Source organism: Dryobates pubescens, chromosome 20, assembly GCF_014839835.1.
Source record: "Dryobates pubescens isolate bDryPub1 chromosome 20, bDryPub1.pri, whole genome shotgun sequence".
In the NCBI taxonomy this organism is placed as follows: Eukaryota; Metazoa; Chordata; class Aves; order Piciformes; family Picidae; genus Dryobates; species Dryobates pubescens.
The window spans coordinates 105,401-125,070 of record NC_071631.1 but is presented as its reverse complement, the minus strand read 5'-3'; the positions used below and the strand labels follow the sequence as shown (position 1 = coordinate 125,070).

Sequence of the window (19,670 nt, the reverse complement as noted above, 5' to 3'; positions counted from 1 at the left end):
CTGTTTTGTAACAACCAGTGCTGACCTTCCCATCTCTGCCTCCTTTTCAGATGGGAAACACTGAGCACCACAAAGCTCTGCTCAGTTAAATCGTCAGCTCTTGCAGCTAAACAGGAATGGATGGGGTGGGGTGGGGTGTGTGTGTGTGTGTTACGTCGAGTAAACTGTCTCAGCTTCGGACTGTTGGGAGTTAAAAAGAAAAAAAAAGTCAAAAATAATAATCCTGGTTTTACTGGGATTTGATTCACACACGTGGGAAATGACCGAGCTGCAGCCTGCGCCAGCAGCCCTGTAACCACTGGGGCCGCAGGAATCTGCTCGTGTTCCCCGGAATTTGGGCATTCTTTGTTGCACCCATCTCATCCGAGCTCCAGATCGTCACCCGGGCGGGGCACGCCCCCTCCGGGAGGCTATTTAACGAGCAGCCGGCGCGCGGCGCTCCGCGGAGAGAGCGGAGGAGCTCTGCAGGAGGGGGCGTGAGTCGGCCAGCAGCTGGAACTGCCTCTTCTCCCTCTACTCGGGATGTCTGGCAACGGGGGGACAGTACCCTGGACCCTGTTCCTCCTCCTCGTTCCAGGCTGGGTACGTATTGCACTGCAGCAGCTCCCTTTGCTGCCGGGCACCGCAGCTTTTTGCTTTGCTGGATGTGAGAGCTTTGGGCTAACTCCCGCAGCTGCCACCTGCCTCCGAAAGGGTCCCGATTCCGGCTGCGAGCGGAGCGCTGCCAGCGCTCGGTGGAACGAAATCACTCCGGGAGCTGTGCCCCTTGCAGTGCTGTCACTTGTGGAGCTCAGAGTTCTTCCAAACGGGAACGGATTTTGTTGCGGGAGGAGAAGAGAATGGAGAGGAGTGGAATCACTGAGTTTATGGCACTGCAAAGAATAAAAGTCCTGCATCCCAGTTCCTCACCATCAACAATCCTTCTCCTGCTGCCATTGTTCCCTGAGAACGGCGATTTCAAGGTGGGAATTAGACAGCAGCCTCTCCAGAGCAGGATTTGTGGCTGGGTTTGGGTTGATCCCAGTGCTTGACAGAGCAGCTGAGTCTGCTCAGAACTTTGCTGTGTTTCTTACAGTGCCAGCAAGACCGGGGTGCTGGTGCAGTCAGGAGTGTTCCTCACTACGGGAAGTGACTTTGCAATCAGTGCAGAAGTCAGTTTCACAGAGCCTCTATCAGCAAATTGCTCTGACAGATGCCATAAACTCCTGGCTAATAAGGTCTGTTTGATCACTGTTGGCAGGACCCAGTGTGTGCCAGCCCCTTTCCTGCCAGTGTCCTGTGCACCTAACACTGCTGTGATCTAAGGGGAGTTTTTGGGGGTTGGGATGGTCATCTTGTTCCTTGCACTGAACCCACTGTGGCCCTTTATTATCACTCTGAGATGACATCCCTTGACTTAAACCTCCTGACTGCCTCCCAAATGTGAGTTTTGACTTTCTTTAAGCTCTGAGAATGATTTTCAGCAGATTGAGCAAGGAAACAAGAGCAGGTGAGAGTAGAACCAGCTGAGCTCTACCAAGCTCAGCTTGGGCCATGTCTCTGTTCCCTCTGTGAAATGGGGGTACTGGTTCTTGGCTCTCACAATAACAATCAGTAACCTTCTCTGGCAACTTGGGGAAGGTGCCTTGAGAGTCTGTGATGGAGGCAGAGCAAATATTTTCCAGGATGGCTCAGTGCTGGAAGTACATGGACAGCTGCAGCAGGTATTTTCCAGGATATCCCAGTGTTAGGAGTATGTGGATAGCTGTGCTTTGACAGCTTTATCTGCTGCCACTCCTGGAGCTCAAAAGAGAACCAGTTCCATCTTTCTTACATCACTTCTCCTTTGCAGTTCCCAAAGCACTTTGCAGACACCTAGCTCAGCTTCAAAATGCACTTTTCCCAGCACTTTGGATGCAATCATGAGATCAAACACATATTAAATATCCTCTTTGGTTTGGCCTTCTTGGCTGGTGCCCTGGGCTCATGTGGACATTGACTGGTCAGGAGTAAGAAGTCCTGATGATGCCCCAGAACTGCTGCAGTGCTGTGAGCTCATGTCCTTCCCAAGAGTGCAGGGAAAAGGTTTTGTGTGAGTATGAAGCAGGAAGAACATTCTCCCTCTTCCCCCTCAGATAACTGGGTTTGGTGCTGGCAGCTGGGAGGTAGCTTGTTCTAGCTTGTCAGCCAAACAGATGGGACCTGGGAGTCAGTGGTGGAAAAGATGAATGGGCACATGCAAAGGACTCCTCAAGTCAGGTTGGTTGCACTGCTGCTGTGGCTTGGCCATCACTCAGGGATCCTGGGATGTGGTGTTTGTGATTGATACAAGAGCTGCCAACAAAGCCAGGAGTGCTGATATTCTAGGCTTTAGCACTTTCTTTTACCTACAGCCATGACCTCCAACATTGCTTCTGTTCTGCTGCTCTCAAAATTCCCACTGCTAACCCCCAACAGAAAGGTCAGGGCTGTTGTGATCTTGAAGTTAGGATCCTGCTCAGTGAAGGTAAAAGCATAGTTCCCTTCTGCAGAGGGAAGAAAAAATTCTCTGAGTCAAATCCCTCTGTACCCAGGTTGGTGGCATCTTAGGTAGAAATGTTGGTCTTTTGTATGGGTCTGGAGCAAAGAGTGAGTCCTTGCAGTTCTTTGGCATGGTGTGAGCAGGTTCTATACTTCACTGAGGCAACTCATTCACAGTATTGCAGGGTGGCTGCTCTGTGCAAGTGCAATGCAACCTGTCCTTTAACCTCTTTTAAACTACTGTGAAGACAAATTAAGAACTGGAGGAAGTTGGTTCAATGTTGCCATTCTACCAGCTGTTCTCAGCTCCAGATGTTCCCTTCCCCAGCCCATTATTCACTGCTCACTCTTGGATATGCATGAGTCAAAAAATATTTCAACTCATCTCCTGAGCCCATGAGGGGAGCAGGAGGTATAGATAGCACAAGCTGTCTCTGCTCAATAATAAACCAAACAGGAGCCCCAGCACACCCCAGGGCCAGGAGGATGGGGTGATGGAGACATGTATGAGCTGACTGATGGGAACATCACCAAGGCTTGAAGAGCCCAGTGAGTATGGATGAATGTGGCTTTTTAAGCTGCTCATGGGTAGGGGTGAATGAGGCACAGCAGAGGCAGGGCCGCAGAGTCACCCAGCAGGTCTGCAATGCATTGAAGGTCTGAATCCAGGTGTTCTTGTGCTGAAAAGCAGCTGTAGCATAGTGAGAAAGTGAAGCTGATTGAGAGCAGAAGGTAAAGTTGGGTGGTCTGGTTTCTTTGGGTGAATTATTAAAGGAAATAAACAGCTCCAGCAGTGATTAATGGAGGTGAGGAAGAAAACTTGCTTGGTTTAGTTCTATTACATTCTCTGTTAGCCACAAAGAGGCTGCTTTGGTTTGTTTTCCAGTAAAAAGCTATTTTGGGAGTGTTTCTTTATATGGCCTGTGGCTGACACTGCATTGGAAAATGCTTGTTGTCATTGTATTTCTTAAGCACATGGATTTCATCTTAATATAGGCCCTGTGTTGGGAGTGCTTTGCCTCCTATGATCTCACGTCCCCCCACCCACTCATCCCTGGTCGAATAACATCTTCTTTTGGCAGCCACAGCATGAACAACAACAAAACCAGTAGGAAAGGGTTTCTGTATTTTTTGTATCTTTTAATACACTTCAGCAGGCAGCAAGAGATCCCTGAGACATAGCAGCTCCCAGCGAGGGATTCGGTCATGAAGCAGCTGGGCTACAGGCAGCAGAGGCTCATTCCAAATGGCTTTGTGCTGGGAATTTTCAAGCAGAGTGATGCTGATTCTGCTGAGCAGGGTGAGACTCGGAGGATGTGTGAGTTAAGATTGAGGCTGATCCTTGTCCTACACCATGCTGTTCTGATCGCTACAGAAGGACAAAGCAGTTGGCATCTTCTGTCCCCATGTGAGCCAGAGCAGATGTTTTGAGCAATAGTCAAAACAGCCTGAAAAGTTTTACAGCTGTTATTGGTGACAAACCCAAGGAAGCTGTTTCACAAGCTGGGGCTGGATGGGATGCAGCAAGTGCAAACAGCAGCAGAGTTTGTTTTAATCTCTGTTCTAGATGTCCTCCCCTCCCACCTGCCCCCAGGCTCCAGCTGCTGCAGCCCCTCTCACTGGGTGGCAGTGACCTGGACACGGAGCTGAGAGGGGTCTGCCCTGTCCAGTGCTTTCCTGTTCACCCAGCTCACAGCAATACAGGAGCCAAAAATGTTCTGCTGGTTTCAGGGCTGAGACCCCCTGTGCAGTGCTGGAGCCAGCTCTCTAGTCCTCAGCATAGCACAGACAGGGACCTGTTGGAGCAGGGCTGGAGGAAGCCACAGCAATGCTGGGAGGGCTGAAAGCCCTCTGCTGTGAGGCCTGTCCCAGGTTGCCCAGAGAGGTGGGAGATACCCTGTCCCTGGAACCATCCCAGGTCAGGTTGTTTGGGGCTCTGAGCAACCTGCTGTAGTTGGGGATGTCTCTGCTGACTGCAGGCAGGTTGGACTGGGTGAGCTTTAAAGGTCCCTTCACACCCAAACCATTCCATGATTCTGTGATCTGCATGCAAGGGTTGTGTCAGCCCTGCAGCAGCAGCTGCCCCTGGAGTGGGGGCTGAGCCATGTCCAGCAGCTCTGTAATAGTGCTTTGGCACCCCTCCAAAACGCCTGGACAATTTCATTGGGCAGAAATTGACAAAAATGCAGGCTAGAGTTGATGCACCAGTTTCTGAGGAGGTGGAAGAGGATCTTTAGAGACCACATGCTCTGCACCTTACACAGTCGTGGTTTTACACCTGGGTGCGTCCAGAGCCGAGTCTACCTGTGCCAAGCTCAATCAGGAGAAGGCTGACACAGACTGAGTTAAGGGAGTGCCTGCAGCATTCTGGTTTTCACAGAGAAAGTGACCTTCCTTCAGACATGGCTTGATCTCTATTTAGCATCTGAAGGGGACTAAAACCCAAGAGTGAGTTCAAGAGGTGGCCAACACTTCTGAAATGCCACCAAACAGGCAGCTGTAGGGTCAGAAGGTCCCACAGAGGACTGCTTATGCTACATTCCCTGGAAAGCAAAGAGGAGAGGGCACACCTCTGTGGCCTCATCTCTAACAATTCCTACACCTCTGGGAATTACAAAAGAAATAAGAGATTCAGGGATCAAAATGGGATCCAGGAACTGTTGGGTCAGTGCTTGGGGCTGTCTGACTTTGGGCTAATCCTCTTGCTGTGTCTTGAGTTTTTCCATCTTCAGGCTGGGGTGGCTGCTGCTGCTGCAGAGCACTGGGATGTTTTCTCCTGAGCAGAGCTGTGTGAGGGTTGAGAGCTGCTCACTGTTCATCACAACTCTGCTGTTGCTTGCAGGGAAGCAAGGGGCTGAGCTGTGCGTGGGACTCCAAACTCCTCCTTGTAATGTTTGGTTTGGCCCTGCTTGCCAGAGGTGGCTTTTTGTTCCTTCATGCTTCAGAGGAGTTAGAGATGGGGGGGAGGGGTGGAATCTCAGGAGCCCTTGGAAGCTGCATGCATGTCCTTAGGCAGCAGGGCTCTGAGGTGGAGGGTGGAGCTGATCTCTCTATTTGATGGGGTGCCTGTGCTTGAAGCAAGCTGTGGTTTTATTTTTCTGCCTTGCTAGCTTGCAGGAAACATTTTCTTCACAGTGTTTGTCCTCCAGGTAGAATCACAGGCCTGCACGTATCCATGCCAGTGTCCCTCCCAGCCTCTGCAGTGCCCTGCTGGCACCAGCCATGTGTTGGATGCCTGCGGTTGCTGCAAGGTGTGTGCCAGGCAGCTGGGCGAGCTCTGCTCCCTGCGGAAACCCTGTGACCATCACAAGGGACTCTACTGTGACTTCTCCAAAATCCACAGAGGCAGTGGGATCTGCTTAGGTGAGAGCTCTGTGTTTTGTTGTGTGGTTTTCTCATTGCCCCTTCTGCTTGCAGACCTCCCAGAATCCCCCCAGCATTGACCAAATTACCTTCAGGGCTTGGAGCTTCATCCAGCAGCATGGTGAGAGCTGTGTCATCTCTGTGAGCCAACACTTCCACTGCTACTGACGCAACCAGCTTCCTCCTGCAAGGAAGGATGTTTCTGAAGGCACAGGTTGGGGTTCGGGACTCTGTTCCTGTGACACAGAATCATAGAATAGAATTGCAAAATTGTTTTGGTTGGAAGAGAGCTTCAAGGTCATCAACCTGTCCCAGACAGGTGGGAGCTGCCCCATCCCTGGAGCCATCCAACGTCAGGTTGTCTGGGGCTCTGAGCAGCCTGCCCTAGTTGCAGATGTCCCTGCTCACTGCAGGAGGTTGGACTAGATTGCCTTTAAAGGTCCCTTCCAACCCAAACCATTCTGTGATTCAATGTTTCTCTGATTCATCCCTACCTGCAGAGATCTTTGGATACCAGAAAAGCAGATCCTGTAGTTACTCTAGAGTAGGAGAGCCTGAGGGTGGCTTGGGTGGGTGCAGGGAGCCGGCACAGCTGCAGGATTGGAGCAGCTCTCTTGAGCTCTATCGTGTTCCCTGTAGAAAAGGGCAAAAGTCTCCTTGGCTGGATCTGGTGGCCAGAGATGGGAGGTGGCAGTGGTGTCAGGCAGAGCTGGTAAATAAAGAACCAGCTTGGACTGCTGGCACAATATGTCTGGGTGCTTGAGTTGGATCTGGTCAATGGGAAAGGGAGGTCATGGTGGTATAGTGAAGGACCTGAGAGAATGACTGAGGTTTGAAAACATCATAAAGCCCTGAGCAGGATGGGGAGGAGTGGTGCTGAGGGAACAGCATGAGCAGTTCATTGGGATGGGCTGAACACAGCACAAGAGGGTCTAAAAATAAGTCTGAATGGTTGTGTGAAGGAATGTAGATGGTGTCCCCTTGGGTGGAAAAAGTGAGGATTTTGAAAGCTCCAAGTGGGAGCACAGAAGTATTTTTATACCCATGGCACTGAAAAGAGTTGCAAGTTGAGACCCAGCTCTTGTTAGGAACAAGGCGGCAGCAGCCCAGAAGGATCTGCAACCTCTCTAGGACTAGGTGGGACAGAAAGAGGCTCTCATGCATTGTTTGGTCCAAACATTTTCTGCCTGGGAAAATGTTCCACAGGTGAGCAGGAGGAAGGGGAAAATAGATCAAGTTTCACAGTGAGCCTCCACAAGCAGACAAGAATCCTCCATTCTGGTGACTTCCCAAAGAGATTTGCATGGATTATTTTGGTTTTCAAGGATCAGGATTGCTGAAAGTAGCTGAGATAAGAACTGTCCAAAAGCAAGACTGCTGTTCTGGGAACCACTTGGGAATCTCAAAGGTCAGGCATTGCACCTGGTTGGAAACAAAACAAAACAGAAAACCCCTCTCAGAACTTCCCAGGAGCTCCTTCGAATACTTGCTGGGCTGTGTCAAAACTTCCAAAATGCTTCATCTTGATCTTTATGGTATCAAAAATAACTATCCAAGCTGAATGCTCCCTTCCATGGATCCTGTCCAACAAGTATTTTGGTTGAGCTATTGTAGGAGTATGAAGGAAATCTTTGATATCTGACTGAAATGCTTCTGTTCCTCACTGAAAACATTTCTGACACTGACCCCTGCCTGCAGAACTCTTCACCAAATTAGAGCTTTCTGCTGGAAGCCTCCCAGTGAAAACACTTTAGCTCACACAGCTGTTAGGGACTGAAGATTGCTCTTGTATGTCAGATATTGCTGAGGTTCCTTTTTTTTGCTCACACAGGTTTTATCAGGAGGGAGTGAAAGACTTGTAGGGGGCTGGAGATGAGAGATCTGGAGATCAGAACAGGGAGAAATAGAAACAGTTGGGGCTGAATGGAAGAAGAGATTCATGTGTCTCATCTCTCACTGAAGAGCCAAAAATGTCAAACCCCCAAAGTGTTATTTTTCTTTTGTAAGTACCTTTAGATACGTGGGGAACCAACTTATCCAAGGTGCTTCTTAGAAGAGTGTTGCCTTTTGGCCTTCCAGGAGTGATGAGAAGTAAAGCTGCTGGCTGATGTGTGGTGTGAGGAATGGATCTTGCACAGCACCACTGACCAGGGCACACTCTGAGCGGGCAGGGAAGATCTCTGGATGGAGAAAGGCTGTTGGCAGACTATGACAAAGTCCCCTTTTGTAGCTCATCCAGGTGGAAAAGAGATTTTCCAGAGAACTTTGGGAGGTCCGGCAGAGCTGGACAGCTGGAGCCAACCTCCATGTCAGGAATAGCCTTGGGTCTAGGGAGACAACTACTAACTGTACTAGCTTCTGCTGCATCCTGCACTGGGGACATCCTGCAGCTCAGGGGACACTTGTCCATCACCAGGAGCCTTGTGATGCCCTAAGTCAGGGGCCAGGCTGCCAGACCCCTGCCATCTCTTCAGCTTCTCCTCTTCCCTGCTTCCCACAGCTCATGAAGGTGCCACTTGTGACTTGCTGGGCAGGATCTACCACAATGGGGAGAGCTTCCAGCCCACCTGCAAGCTGCAGTGCATCTGCATGGACGGAGCCATCGGCTGCATCCCCCTCTGCTCTGAGGACCTGCGGCTGCCGTCCCCTGAGTGCCCCAACCCTCGGCGGGTGAAGGTCCATGATAAGTGCTGTGAAGAGTGGGTCTGCGAGGAGGGCAATGAGGAAACCCACTTGGAAACACCCATGGCGGGTGAGCAGGGGGCTGGCAGCTCTTTGGGCGACAGGGCTGGATCCAAATTGTCTTTGACCTGCGGTCCTGAGTCTGTTTTGGAGCTGGTGACTGCTCGCTTTGTGCACTGTGGTGAACAAGTGTTCAGCTTGATTGAACGTGGCTCAGCTCCAGAGCCATTAAGGGGAGATCTTAGTGATGCTGGGGTGAATCTCACAGATCCTCTGACATTGCAGGAGAACTGAGCTGAGGTGGGAAACTGCCCTGTGCTTGCCTGTGTTCTCCATGCTGAGACACTGAGAGCTCATGGGATGGATCAGATCTCTGCTACTGTCCACAGGAGTCACACCAAGTTGGGAGTGGCCACAGAACTGCCATGCTTTGTTGCAGGCCCTGAATCATGGAGTGATTTGGGTTGAAAAGGACTTTTTAAGGTCCTCCAGTCCAACCCCTGCAATCACTGGGGACACCCCCAGCTAGAGCAGGTTGCTCAGAGTCACAGCCTCACCTGGGATGGTGCCATGGATGGGGCATCTCCCTCCTCTTTAGGCGACCTGTGAAAGGGTCTCAGCATCCTCAGTGTCAAACATTTCTCCCTTCTCTCCAGTCTGATCCTTCCTTTTTCAGTTCAAACCATCACCCTTTGTCCTGTCACAACAGGCCCTGCTCAGAAGTCCATTCCCAGCATTCTGATTGTCCCATTTCAGCACCGAGAGGCCACCATAAGGTCTCCCTGGTGCCTTCTCTTCTCCAGGATGAACAGCCCCAACTCTGTCAGCCTGGCCATGCAGCAGAGGGCTTCCAGCCCTCCCAGTATTGCTGTGGCTTCCTCTGGCCCCACTCCAACAGGTCCCTGTCTTTTCTTGTAAACTTCCCTTGTGTCTCTTCTGTGTGACTCAGTTTTCAGGGAGGAGCCAGCACAGAAGCCAGAACTGAATAACCTACAGGAGAACTGCTTGGTGCAGACCACCGAGTGGAGTGCTTGCTCCAAGAGCTGTGGCATGGGTATCTCTGCCCGAGTGACCAATGACAACCCCCAGTGCCACCTGGAGAAAGAGACTCGGCTCTGCATGGTCCGGCCCTGCAACTTCGCCATGGAGAAAACCAAGGTACCGGGTTGTGGTCGTTTGAGGCTGTGCCTTTAAGAACAAACACTGCTGGAACACACTGGCTAATGTTTTTGGTACTAGAACCAAAACATTCTGATATTCTAAACGAATTTCATTGGTTGATAAACAAAAATTCAGCTTTAGATTGTGAAGCGGTTGGAAAATTTTTTCCTCAGTTCAGTTCGGTTTGGGAGTTGGGGGAGTTTGGTGTTTCAGCCTGTTCTCCCTGCCTGCTTCTTCTGCGAACTGCTGGACTTGGCCTTCAGATAAGCAAACACTAATCCTGCATGGGCTTTTGAAGCTTGCTAACAACTCTTTTCCTTAGTAACTTGCCTTTCTCTCTCTCTAACCCCTTTTTGGGGAAAAAGGGAGGTAAAGGGGGGGAGAGAGGGGGTTCCAAAGAGGGGATCCCTCCCTGAGGGAGGGATTTTTGTTGTGTTATTTGTCTTTGCTGTGTATTTCTGTGTATATATTGTAAATACCTGTATATATTGTGTTATATATAACCTGCTTTCCATATATGCTTGTAAATATATAGCTTTTGCTCTTCGACTGAGTTAGCTGTGGTTTCTTACTCTGTGGAGGAGGGAGAGCTAAGCCCTCTCTCAACCCACCACATTTATTGGCTGCCCAACTCGGGGTTTGCTGACAAATTAGTTTGATTTATTGCTTGCTTAAGTCGAACGAGCAAACATGAAGGTGTTTTGGCTTTTTGAGCGTCTGCTCTTCTCGGTCTTCAGTGTATTGATCTACAAGTATTGCCTGGGTATGATTATCGATAAGATAGGTAAATATATAATGCAAAAATTATATTTGTGGTTTAAGTACAAGATTCGGCTTCTGTATGATCAGTGCCTGGAATTCTTTTATGTTAAAAAGTACAGGAATGTTACATCTAGCACACTCCCTATTGAGATAAAAGAGTTTAAGATTCCGCTCGGTGAAAGGGTAATTTTAAGTGATGGCTGGGATCCAAAGCTGATTTTCTTGATGTGTGTAGTCCTGCTGATGATGATAATTAATGTGTATTTGTTGGTAGCACTGTACCGGGAGAAAAAAGTGTCCAAGGCATGTTTTGTTATAAAACGGAGGGTTAAGAGACGAAAACGCCACCCTAGCTCTGTTTCAGGAACATCCAGTGAGGATGATAATGGAGAATCTGTGTCAGTTAAAGATAAAGCTAAAAAGTCAATCGGCAAGGCAGCTCTGAATAGCAATGGTGATGATTCTGGCAAGCAGCCAGGGGCTACAGTAGCCCCAAACATGGCGGCTCCTGTGTCCCAGGCAGCCACCATTAACGAGGCAAAGTCATTTCCTCCTTCTTCCATGGCAGGAGCGGAAGCGTCCTCCAAAGCAGCTAATCTGTCTCAAAGCTTATCAGCTTCTGATAATAAGGCAGCTGGAAACCCAAACACAGCTCCAGTAAAGCAAGTAGCAGTTTTAACAACAAGGAAGGGTAAGACTAAAGCTGATTCAGGAGCTGACGGGGATGCACAGCAAGGTTCTTCTGCTGGGGAGGAAGAGAAAATTTGTCTTAAAAATATAGCTGAGTTATTGAGATCATCAGAGGATCGAGATGCATCTCTTGGTAGGACAGCAGCTAGTGGTGGTGCTTCTCAGCTTAAAGGGATCCTTGAGAGGTTGTTGGGACCACAAGTTGAGGAACAGGAGGCAGAGGAGCAAGAACAAGATGACATAACCGACTGCTCTTCACCCCGGGAGGAGCTTAGAAATGTAAGAAAAGACTATCTCAGAGCAGATAAGGAGCCAGTTCTCGCTTGGCTTGGTAGATGCTATGATACAGGTGCTCCAGCTCTAATGGTTGGAGACAAGTCAGCAGCCCAGCTAGGAACTCTCTCGAAGGATAATGGAATAGATAGACATCTAGGCAAGGCTCTCGGTAAGGTTAATCTGTGGATACGCCTTCTAATGGCGGTTCTCATGAGATACCCTTCCCGAGATGATCTTCCATGGAATCCTAAGCCCTGGACTACCATAGATGAGGGAATTAAGCGTCTGAGAGAATTGGCTGTTAGAGAGGTACTCTATGGTGAACATGAATCTCTGAATCCTGATGATGTTCCTGTAGGAAATGGTCTTACTAAAAAGCTCATCAAGCTTGCTCCTTCCAATTATGCAAACATTCTGGCAAGCAGAATTGTAGCAAGAAATTATGGTGGAGCTCCTCTTACGGTTGGCCAATTCACTGATCAATTGAGACAATTGGATGATAGCATGACACGTGTTTCTTTGGTTTCAGCCATTGAAACTCTGTCTGGAAAACTGGAGAATTGCATGAAAGAGCTGAAGGATGAATTTAAAAACACCATCTCCCAATTGGCACAAAGAGATGATTCCAATTCTTCCTCCAGGTGGGTACAGGTTTCATCTGTGAGGAATAGACATCCTCCAAGGAGGTCATTCCAAAACAGATCAAACCAAAACAGACCACCAAGGCAGTCACGTAGGACTATTTGGATTACCCTGCGTGATCAGTTTGGTGAGAACATGAACAGGTGGGATGGTCAACCAACTTCTAATCTTTTCAGGAGACTGAGAGAACTGCAAAGTGGCAGAACCCGAGGTAGCAATACCAGAAGGGTAGCTGTTACTTCTACAGTTCCCCAGGACAACTCTAGTAGCTCCAACAGTGGCTCCAGTTCTAACACTGCACAGTGTGCTCGTTGCACCTGTGGACATGTTCCCCATAACTAGGGGTGCCCTGCCTCCCGCCAGGGGGAGGAGAGGGGTAATACAGATAACAGAATCTATTGGGATGTGTACATCCAGTGGCCTGGCACTTCACACTTTCAGAAGTACAGGGCCTTGGTTGACACAGGAGCTCAGTGCACCATATTGCCATCAAATTATCAGGGATCAGAGTCCATAACTATTCTGGGAGTCACTGGTGGATCTCAAGAGTTAAGTAAAGTGGAGGTTAATATAAGCTTAACTGGTAAACAATGGAAAAAGCATACAGTTGTGACCGGACCTGATGCACCTTGTATTTTGGGAATTGATTTTCTGAGAGAAGGGCGTTTCAAAGACCCTAAAGGTTACAAATGGGCTTTTGGAGTAGCTTCTGTAGAAATTGATGGACAAAAACTGAAGCTGTCTGCTAGACCTGAGCTTTCTGATGAATCTGCAGCTGTGGAACAACACAAGATTCAGGACATTAAGTTGCCGGTTGCTTCTCGGACTGTGCATCACAGACAATACAGAACCAACCGTGACTCTTTGTTGCCCATTCAGAATCTGATTCGTCAGTTGGAGAGTCAGAAAGTCATCAGCAAAACTCATTCACCTTTCAACAGTCCAGTGTGGCCTGTGCGAAAGCCGAATGGAGACTGGCGTCTGACAGTGGACTACCGAGCCCTGAATGAAGTAACTCCGCCTATGAGTGCAGCAGTACCAGACATGATGGAACTCCAGTATGAGCTGGAATCCAAAGAGGCCAAATGGTATGCTACCATAGACATTGCTAATGCCTTCTTCTCTATTCCCATAGCAGAGGAATGCAGGCCTCAGTTTGCTTTCACCTGGAGAGGAATCCAGTACACTTTCAACAGACTGCCAATGGGCTGGATCCACAGCTCCAGCATCTGTCATGCAGTAATCCATGATGCTCTGGAGGAAGGTGGTGCTCCAGAACACATCCAGTTCATCGATGATATCATCGTCTGGGGTAAAACTGCTGAGGAAGTCTTCGAGAAAGGTAACAAAATCATGGACATTCTCCTGAATGCAGGTTTTGCCATCAAGAGAGACAAAGTGAAAGGTCCTACCACAGAGATCCAGTTTCTGGGAGTGCAGTGGCAGGATGGACGCCGACACATTCCAGTGGATGTGGTAAATAGAGTCTCTACCATGGCAAATCCCACGAACAAGCAAGAAACTCTACGTTTCTTGGGGATAGTGGGATTTTGGAGACTACACATTCCTGGATACAGTCAGATTGTGAAACCTCTGTATGATGTGACTCGAAAGAGGAACAGTTTCCACTGGGGACCTGAACAACAAGCAGCCTTTGACCAGATAAAGCAAGAAGTAGTCCAAGCAGTGGGTCTGGGACCTGTGCGAGATGGTCCAGACATTAAGAACATTTTGTACACGGCTGCAGGTGACAATGGTCCAACCTGGTGCTTGTGGCAAAAAGCTCCAGGTGAGACACGTGGACGACCTCTTGGTTTCTGGAGTCGAGGTTACAGAGGTTCAGAGGCTAATTACACTCCAACAGAGAAAGAGATTCTAGCTGCCTATGAAGGAGTGAAAGCAGCTTCTGAAGTAATTGGAACTGAGTCACAACTTCTCTTAGCTCCCAGATTGCCAGTTTTGAATTGGATGTTCAAAGGCAAAGGTTCCACACCACATCATGCCACAGATTCCACCTGGTCTAAGTGGATGGCCCTGATAACACAGAGAGCTCGAATGGGAAATCTTGAAAGACCTGGTCTGGTGGAGGTGATCTCAAGTTGGCCTGAAGATACCAACTGTGCTAAACCTCCAGAGGAGAGAGTAACTCGTGCTGAGGAAGCTCCTCCTTACAATGACCTTTCTGATGATGAAAAGAAATATGCTTTGTTCACAGACGGTTCCTGTTGTCTCGTCGGGAACAAGCGAAGGTGGAAGTCTGCCGTGTGGAGTCCAACACGCCGAGTTGCAGAGGCGAAGGATGGAGAAGGAGAATCCAGTCAGTTTGCAGAGGTAAAAGCTGTCCAGCTAGCTCTTGACGTGGCTGAACGTGAGAGATGGCCAAAGCTTTATCTCTACACCGACTCATGGATGGTAGCCAATGCTCTATGGGGTTGGCTAAAGAACTGGAAGAAGAATGGCTGGCAGAGGAAAGGAAAACCCATCTGGGCAGCTGAACTGTGGCAAGACATTGCTGATCGAATCGAGAGAATTCCAGTGAAAGTGAGACACATTGATGCTCACATTCCCAAGAGCAAAGCTACTGAGGAACAGCAGCACAACCATCAGGCAGATCTAGCTGCAAGAGTTTCTCAAGTAGACAAGGACTCTGAACTTGATCTCGACTGGAAACACCGAGGTGAGATATTCTTAGCTCGGTGGGCTCACGATTCGTCAGGACATCAAGGCAGAGATGCAACATACCAATGGGCTCGTGACAGATCCATAGACATTTCCATGGATGCCATCACACAAGTCATCCATGACTGTGACATTTGTGCTGCTATTAAGCAGGCAAAGAGAATTAAGCCCTTGTGGTATGGTGACAGATGGTCCAAATACAGGTATGGTGAAGCTTGGCAGATTGACTACATCACTCTACCACGTTCTCGTTCTGGTAAGCAGTACGTGCTTACTATGGTAGAGGCAAACACTGGATGGCTGGAAACTTACGCAGTCCCACATGCAACTGCACGCAACACCATTCTCGGTCTGGAGAGACAGATCCTGTGGAGACACGGAACTCCAGAGAGGATTGAGTCAGACAACGGAACTCACTTCAAGAACAACCTTGTAAAGAGCTGGGCAAAAGAGCACGGTATTGAGTGGATTTTCCATATTCCTTACTATGCACCAGCTGCAGGGAAGATTGAACGCTACAACGGTTTGTTGAAGACCACTCTCAAAGCCATGGGAGGTGGATCTTTGAAAAACTGGGAGAAACATTTAGCACAAGCAACCTGGCTGGTGAACAGTAGAGGTTCAGTGAACCGAGCTGGACCTGCACATTCTGATCTGCTACAGAAAGTAGAAGGTGATAGAGTTCCTGTTGTTAGGGAAAAGAATCTGTTAGGTAAAACTGTTTGGGTATTTTCGCCCTCAGGAGAGGCTAAACCTGTCCGAGGGGTGGTTTCAGCAGAAGGTCCGGGTCACACTTATTGGGTAATGCAAGAGAATGGTGAAATTCAGTGTATTCCACAAAGAGATTTAACTTTAGCTGAGAGAGTTTAATTTCAGAATGTTGTACAGCTACAGCGCGTCCAAAGGAAAGAGTCCCTGAGGAATCTACGGTGCACGAACCCTGAGAACCCTGAGAGCCCTGAGTCAACTGAGAGTCCCTGAGTCCCTGTTTCCCTTTTTCTTCGCTTCGTCTGCGGAGAGACAAACTGTTTTCCATTTTCTTGATTTTGGATTTTCTTGGACTTCTGAATCATCTACATCTGAGTATAGCCGGAATGGACGATGAACTTAACTTACGAACTGTAAATATTGTTCTGGATTGGATGGACAGTACGAACAGCCAATGAAATTGTTTAGAAAGGGGTGGACTGTGGTCGTTTGAGGCTGTGCCTTTAAGAACAAACACTGCTGGAACACACTGGCTAATGTTTTTGGTACTAGAACCAAAACATTCTGATATTCTAAACGAATTTCATTGGTTGATAAACAAAAATTCAGCTTTAGATTGTGAAGCGGTTGGAAAATTTTTTCCTCAGTTCAGTTCGGTTTGGGAGTTGGGGGAGTTTGGTGTTTCAGCCTGTTCTCCCTGCCTGCTTCTTCTGCGAACTGCTGGACTTGGCCTTCAGATAAGCAAACACTAATCCTGCATGGGCTTTTGAAGCTTGCTAACAACTCTTTTCCTTAGTAACTTGCCTTTCTCTCTCTCTAACCCCTTTTTGGGGAAAAAGGGAGGTAAAGGGGGGGAGAGAGGGGGTTCCAAAGAGGGGATCCCTCCCTGAGGGAGGGATTTTTGTTGTGTTATTTGTCTTTGCTGTGTATTTCTGTGTATATATTGTAAATACCTGTATATATTGTGTTATATATAACCTGCTTTCCATATATGCTTGTAAATATATAGCTTTTGCTCTTCGACTGAGTTAGCTGTGGTTTCTTACTCTGTGGAGGAGGGAGAGCTAAGCCCTCTCTCAACCCACCACACGGGTTCAGGGAGAGGGGGCACAACACTGAGTGCCTGAGACAGCCCAGTGAGGGACTTGCCAGGTGTGAGCCTATCTCACAGGGTACGCTTTGTGAGCCGCTTTGTGTGTACTGTTGCCTAGTGATGGAGACAGAGCACAGGCCCAGGTGGACCTTCTGTCTGATTGCCATCTCCTCGTCTGGTCTCTCCCTAGAAGGGGAAGAAGTGTGTGCGGACCCCAAAGCCACGGCAGAGCCTCCGCTTTGAGCTCTCAGGCTGCACCAGTGCCCGCTCCTACCGGCCCAAGTTCTGCGGCAGCTGCACGGACGGACGCTGCTGCACCCCCTACGCCACCAGCACCCTGGAGGTGGATTTCCGCTGCCCTGAGGGGGACTTCTTCCAGCGCAAGATGATGTTCATCAAGATGTGCTCCTGCCACTATGACTGCCCCCGAGACAACGACGTCTTCCTGGCCATGCATCGCAGGAGGATGGTTGGAGACCACGTCAAGACTGAGAGGCTGTAGCCCTCTCCATGCCAGATCCACAGGCCACAGTGTCAAGAGAGCTCTGCAGTGCTTTTGTGGCTGTGTCCCAGGACAATGCAGCCTCTTCCCCCTCTGTGAGGGGCTGTGCTCTTCAGAACAGCACCATTCCTCCCAGTAGTCCCAGTGGCCTTCTGAGGTGTGTGTGGGAGCAGCTCCATTTGCTCCAGGCTCCTGACCTTTACTCATGGTGGTACAGAGATCAGTGAAGGAACCACAAACAGGCTTGAGCTGCAAACTTGATCCCTGTTCCCACTGACCAGATGGCCAGCCAGGCACCTGGCTCCAGCTGAGAGCACAGTGTTGTTGACTCCCCATGGCCACTGACTACCAAACCCTGTGGCAAACCCAGAGCACAGGATGGAGGAAGTTCAGGAGGCCTGAGCTAAGGCCAAGCTCTGCAGCTGCTTCCCAGCAGAGTGGGACTCTGCTATGCATTGCTGCAGAGCTGCTTGGTGAGGAGCTTCTTGGGTCCTGGCCCCATGCACAGCTCCTCCAGAGCTTTTCTATTATTTTTAGCTAATTGGAGCCAACAGGATGGAAAATGCTCTTCCCCATCCTCATGTCCACCTTTCACCATCCCACATGCATCCCTGTCAGCAGCTTTGTTCTGGATCAATTTGCTCCTAGAGAGGCTGGGTCATCTGCTGGGTGACCCCTTCCCTGGGTAGCTCCAGAATGTATGTGTGTGTCTTTTCCCTGTTTAATTCCTCCAACCTTGAGTGTCAGCAAAGGTGGCAGCTAGGAGAAGGAAAGAGCAAGTTATGTGGTGTCACTGCAGGAGACAGAGCATGGCTCAGGGCTTCCTCCAGATGATCTGAGCCCAGGAAGGGGTTTCTTCATAGCAGAAGGCATCTGGCCAAGCAGTAGCTTTGCCACCAGTGATGTCCTACACCTGAGGAGCTATTCCAGTGTGCTGTGAGCATGAGCCAGGCTGAAACATGTCCCCCGTGGATGTGGCTCCTGGCAGCTTTCAGTACCAGGATGACCACGTGTCTCTTTTCCTTAACCTCTTTCAGAAATGGCTGCAAGATGGGAGAGGGGATGGACCTTTCCATCTCACACCCCCAAAACTGAACTGCAGCTACAATTCAGCTCCAGAGTCTGAATGGTAGGTGATAAGTTGGAGGATCACTGTTCAGCTTGGGTGTCCCTGGGGAGGTCAAGATGTGGGTGAGAAAATCACTGGTGTTTGTAAATGAAGCAGGTCCCTGCTGGAGCTACTGGGACCAGGGACATGGAGAGTGGTGTGGAGCTGGCTCTCCAGCAGTGGGATTCCCTTCTTGTCAGGCCTGTGCAGCCTCTCTGATATTAAGGATATGCTGATTGCTGGCCTGTAGCTCCACGAGAGGCCACCTCAGCAGGTCCATCGTGTCTCTGAAATCTTACTAGCTGTGTTCAGACTCTGCTAAATTTTAGAAGAAACATCCCAGCAATGGTAAATCTTCCCAGCCTTTCACTACTGGGAACTGGGATGAATACCTGTCCCAGATGGGTGGGAACAGGGGATTCACCCTACCACATGTCCCACCCCAAAGCAGAGCCTGCTGCTGGAGGGTGATCCCAGCCATCACCAAATGCTGCCCTGCAGCCCCTGGCACTGCTGAGATGCCAGCTCAGGACCTGTGTCTCCTCCTGGTCCTTCTCATCTTGCTCTCTCAGCCTGTAGAAGCTCATGAGCCTTCAGCCTCCTGTAATCAATTGGAACTGTAAATAATTCATCTGATGATGTTGCTGTTTTTAGTCAAGGCCTTCATGGAGTTCCTGTGTCCTTTTGTCACAGCCTTGCTGGGACTGTGCCTCCCATTGCCCTCCAGGTCTGCTCTGAGCTTTTCTCCTGTCCTTAACTCAGCTCTCTGGGGTGTCAATTCAGGCTAAGACTGCACTTTAGCCAATGCTGATAAATTGTTTTTATTTTTTACAGCCCTGGAAGCATCCCTCTGTGCAAGGCTCCTGCCTGGTTTCCCCTCCGGCCTTTTTCCAGCAACACCAGGCTGCTGGGACCCTTTTCAAAGCTGATAGCTGGGTGCAGGGCGGAGAGGGATCCCTGAGAGGTCCTGTCCCCTCTCCAAACAGCAGCAGAAGTGGTGCTTGTGTCTGATGGGCACCTTTGAATCCCAAAAACTCTGGCTTCTGCTTTGCTGGGGACAAGCAATGCATCCCTCCCCTTCTGCTGAAGGTCCCAGCAGACCTTAATTCTGGGTTAAAAATACCCCTGAGAGCAGATGTGAGCAGAAGTCAGTGATAATGGGGACAGAATGTGAGGGGCTTTGCTGTGGCTTAACAGCTTATGGATTCATCCCTCTCCCTGCTCTCCTCCCCCCTGGCACTGAGGTGAGGGTGAGAGGCTCGCTCTTCTCCCCTGGGGAAGGCTGGGGGCTCCCTGAAGAGAGGCAGTTGTTGGTGGGACAGAAATATTGAGGGTCTGACCCTGGAGCAGGATCTGTCCTGTTGCTCCCAGGACACTGCAGGGGTCTTCACCTGGTGCTGGGTGAGCAGCACTGCCCAGTGCTCTGGGGGTGGCAGCAGGAGGGGACACAGTCCTTGCCAATGTCCCCAGGGTAGTGGCCATTAGGTGGCACCAGGCACCTCCCC

General features: G+C 49.6%; 1 protein-coding gene across 1 annotated transcript; it reads left to right on the top strand.

The window, feature by feature from the left end:
* Positions 1–513: 513 nt before the first annotated feature.
* LOC104304212 (CCN family member 2) lies at positions 514–17,133 on the top strand. Its single transcript, XM_009904933.2, has 5 exons — positions 514–582; positions 5,649–5,862; positions 8,363–8,614; positions 9,494–9,702; positions 16,746–17,133. The coding sequence occupies exons 1-5, from the start codon at positions 523–525 to the stop codon at positions 17,055–17,057; spliced, it is 1,047 nt and encodes a 348-aa protein (XP_009903235.2). The 5' UTR covers positions 514–522; the 3' UTR covers positions 17,058–17,133.
* The last annotated feature ends 2,537 nt before the right edge of the window (positions 17,134–19,670 follow it).

Excerpts from the sequence above, each read along its gene's own strand:
- LOC104304212 (XM_009904933.2), top strand. The coding sequence starts at position 523 with ATGTCTGGCAACGGGGGGACAGTACCCTGGACCCTGTTCCTCCTCCTC. Across the intron at positions 5,863-8,362 it reads AGGCAGTGGGATCTGCTTAG|CTCATGAAGGTGCCACTTGT; the intron begins GTGAGAGCTCTG and ends TGCTTCCCACAG. Across the intron at positions 8,615-9,493 it reads CTTGGAAACACCCATGGCGG|TTTTCAGGGAGGAGCCAGCA; the intron begins GTGAGCAGGGGG and ends TGTGTGACTCAG.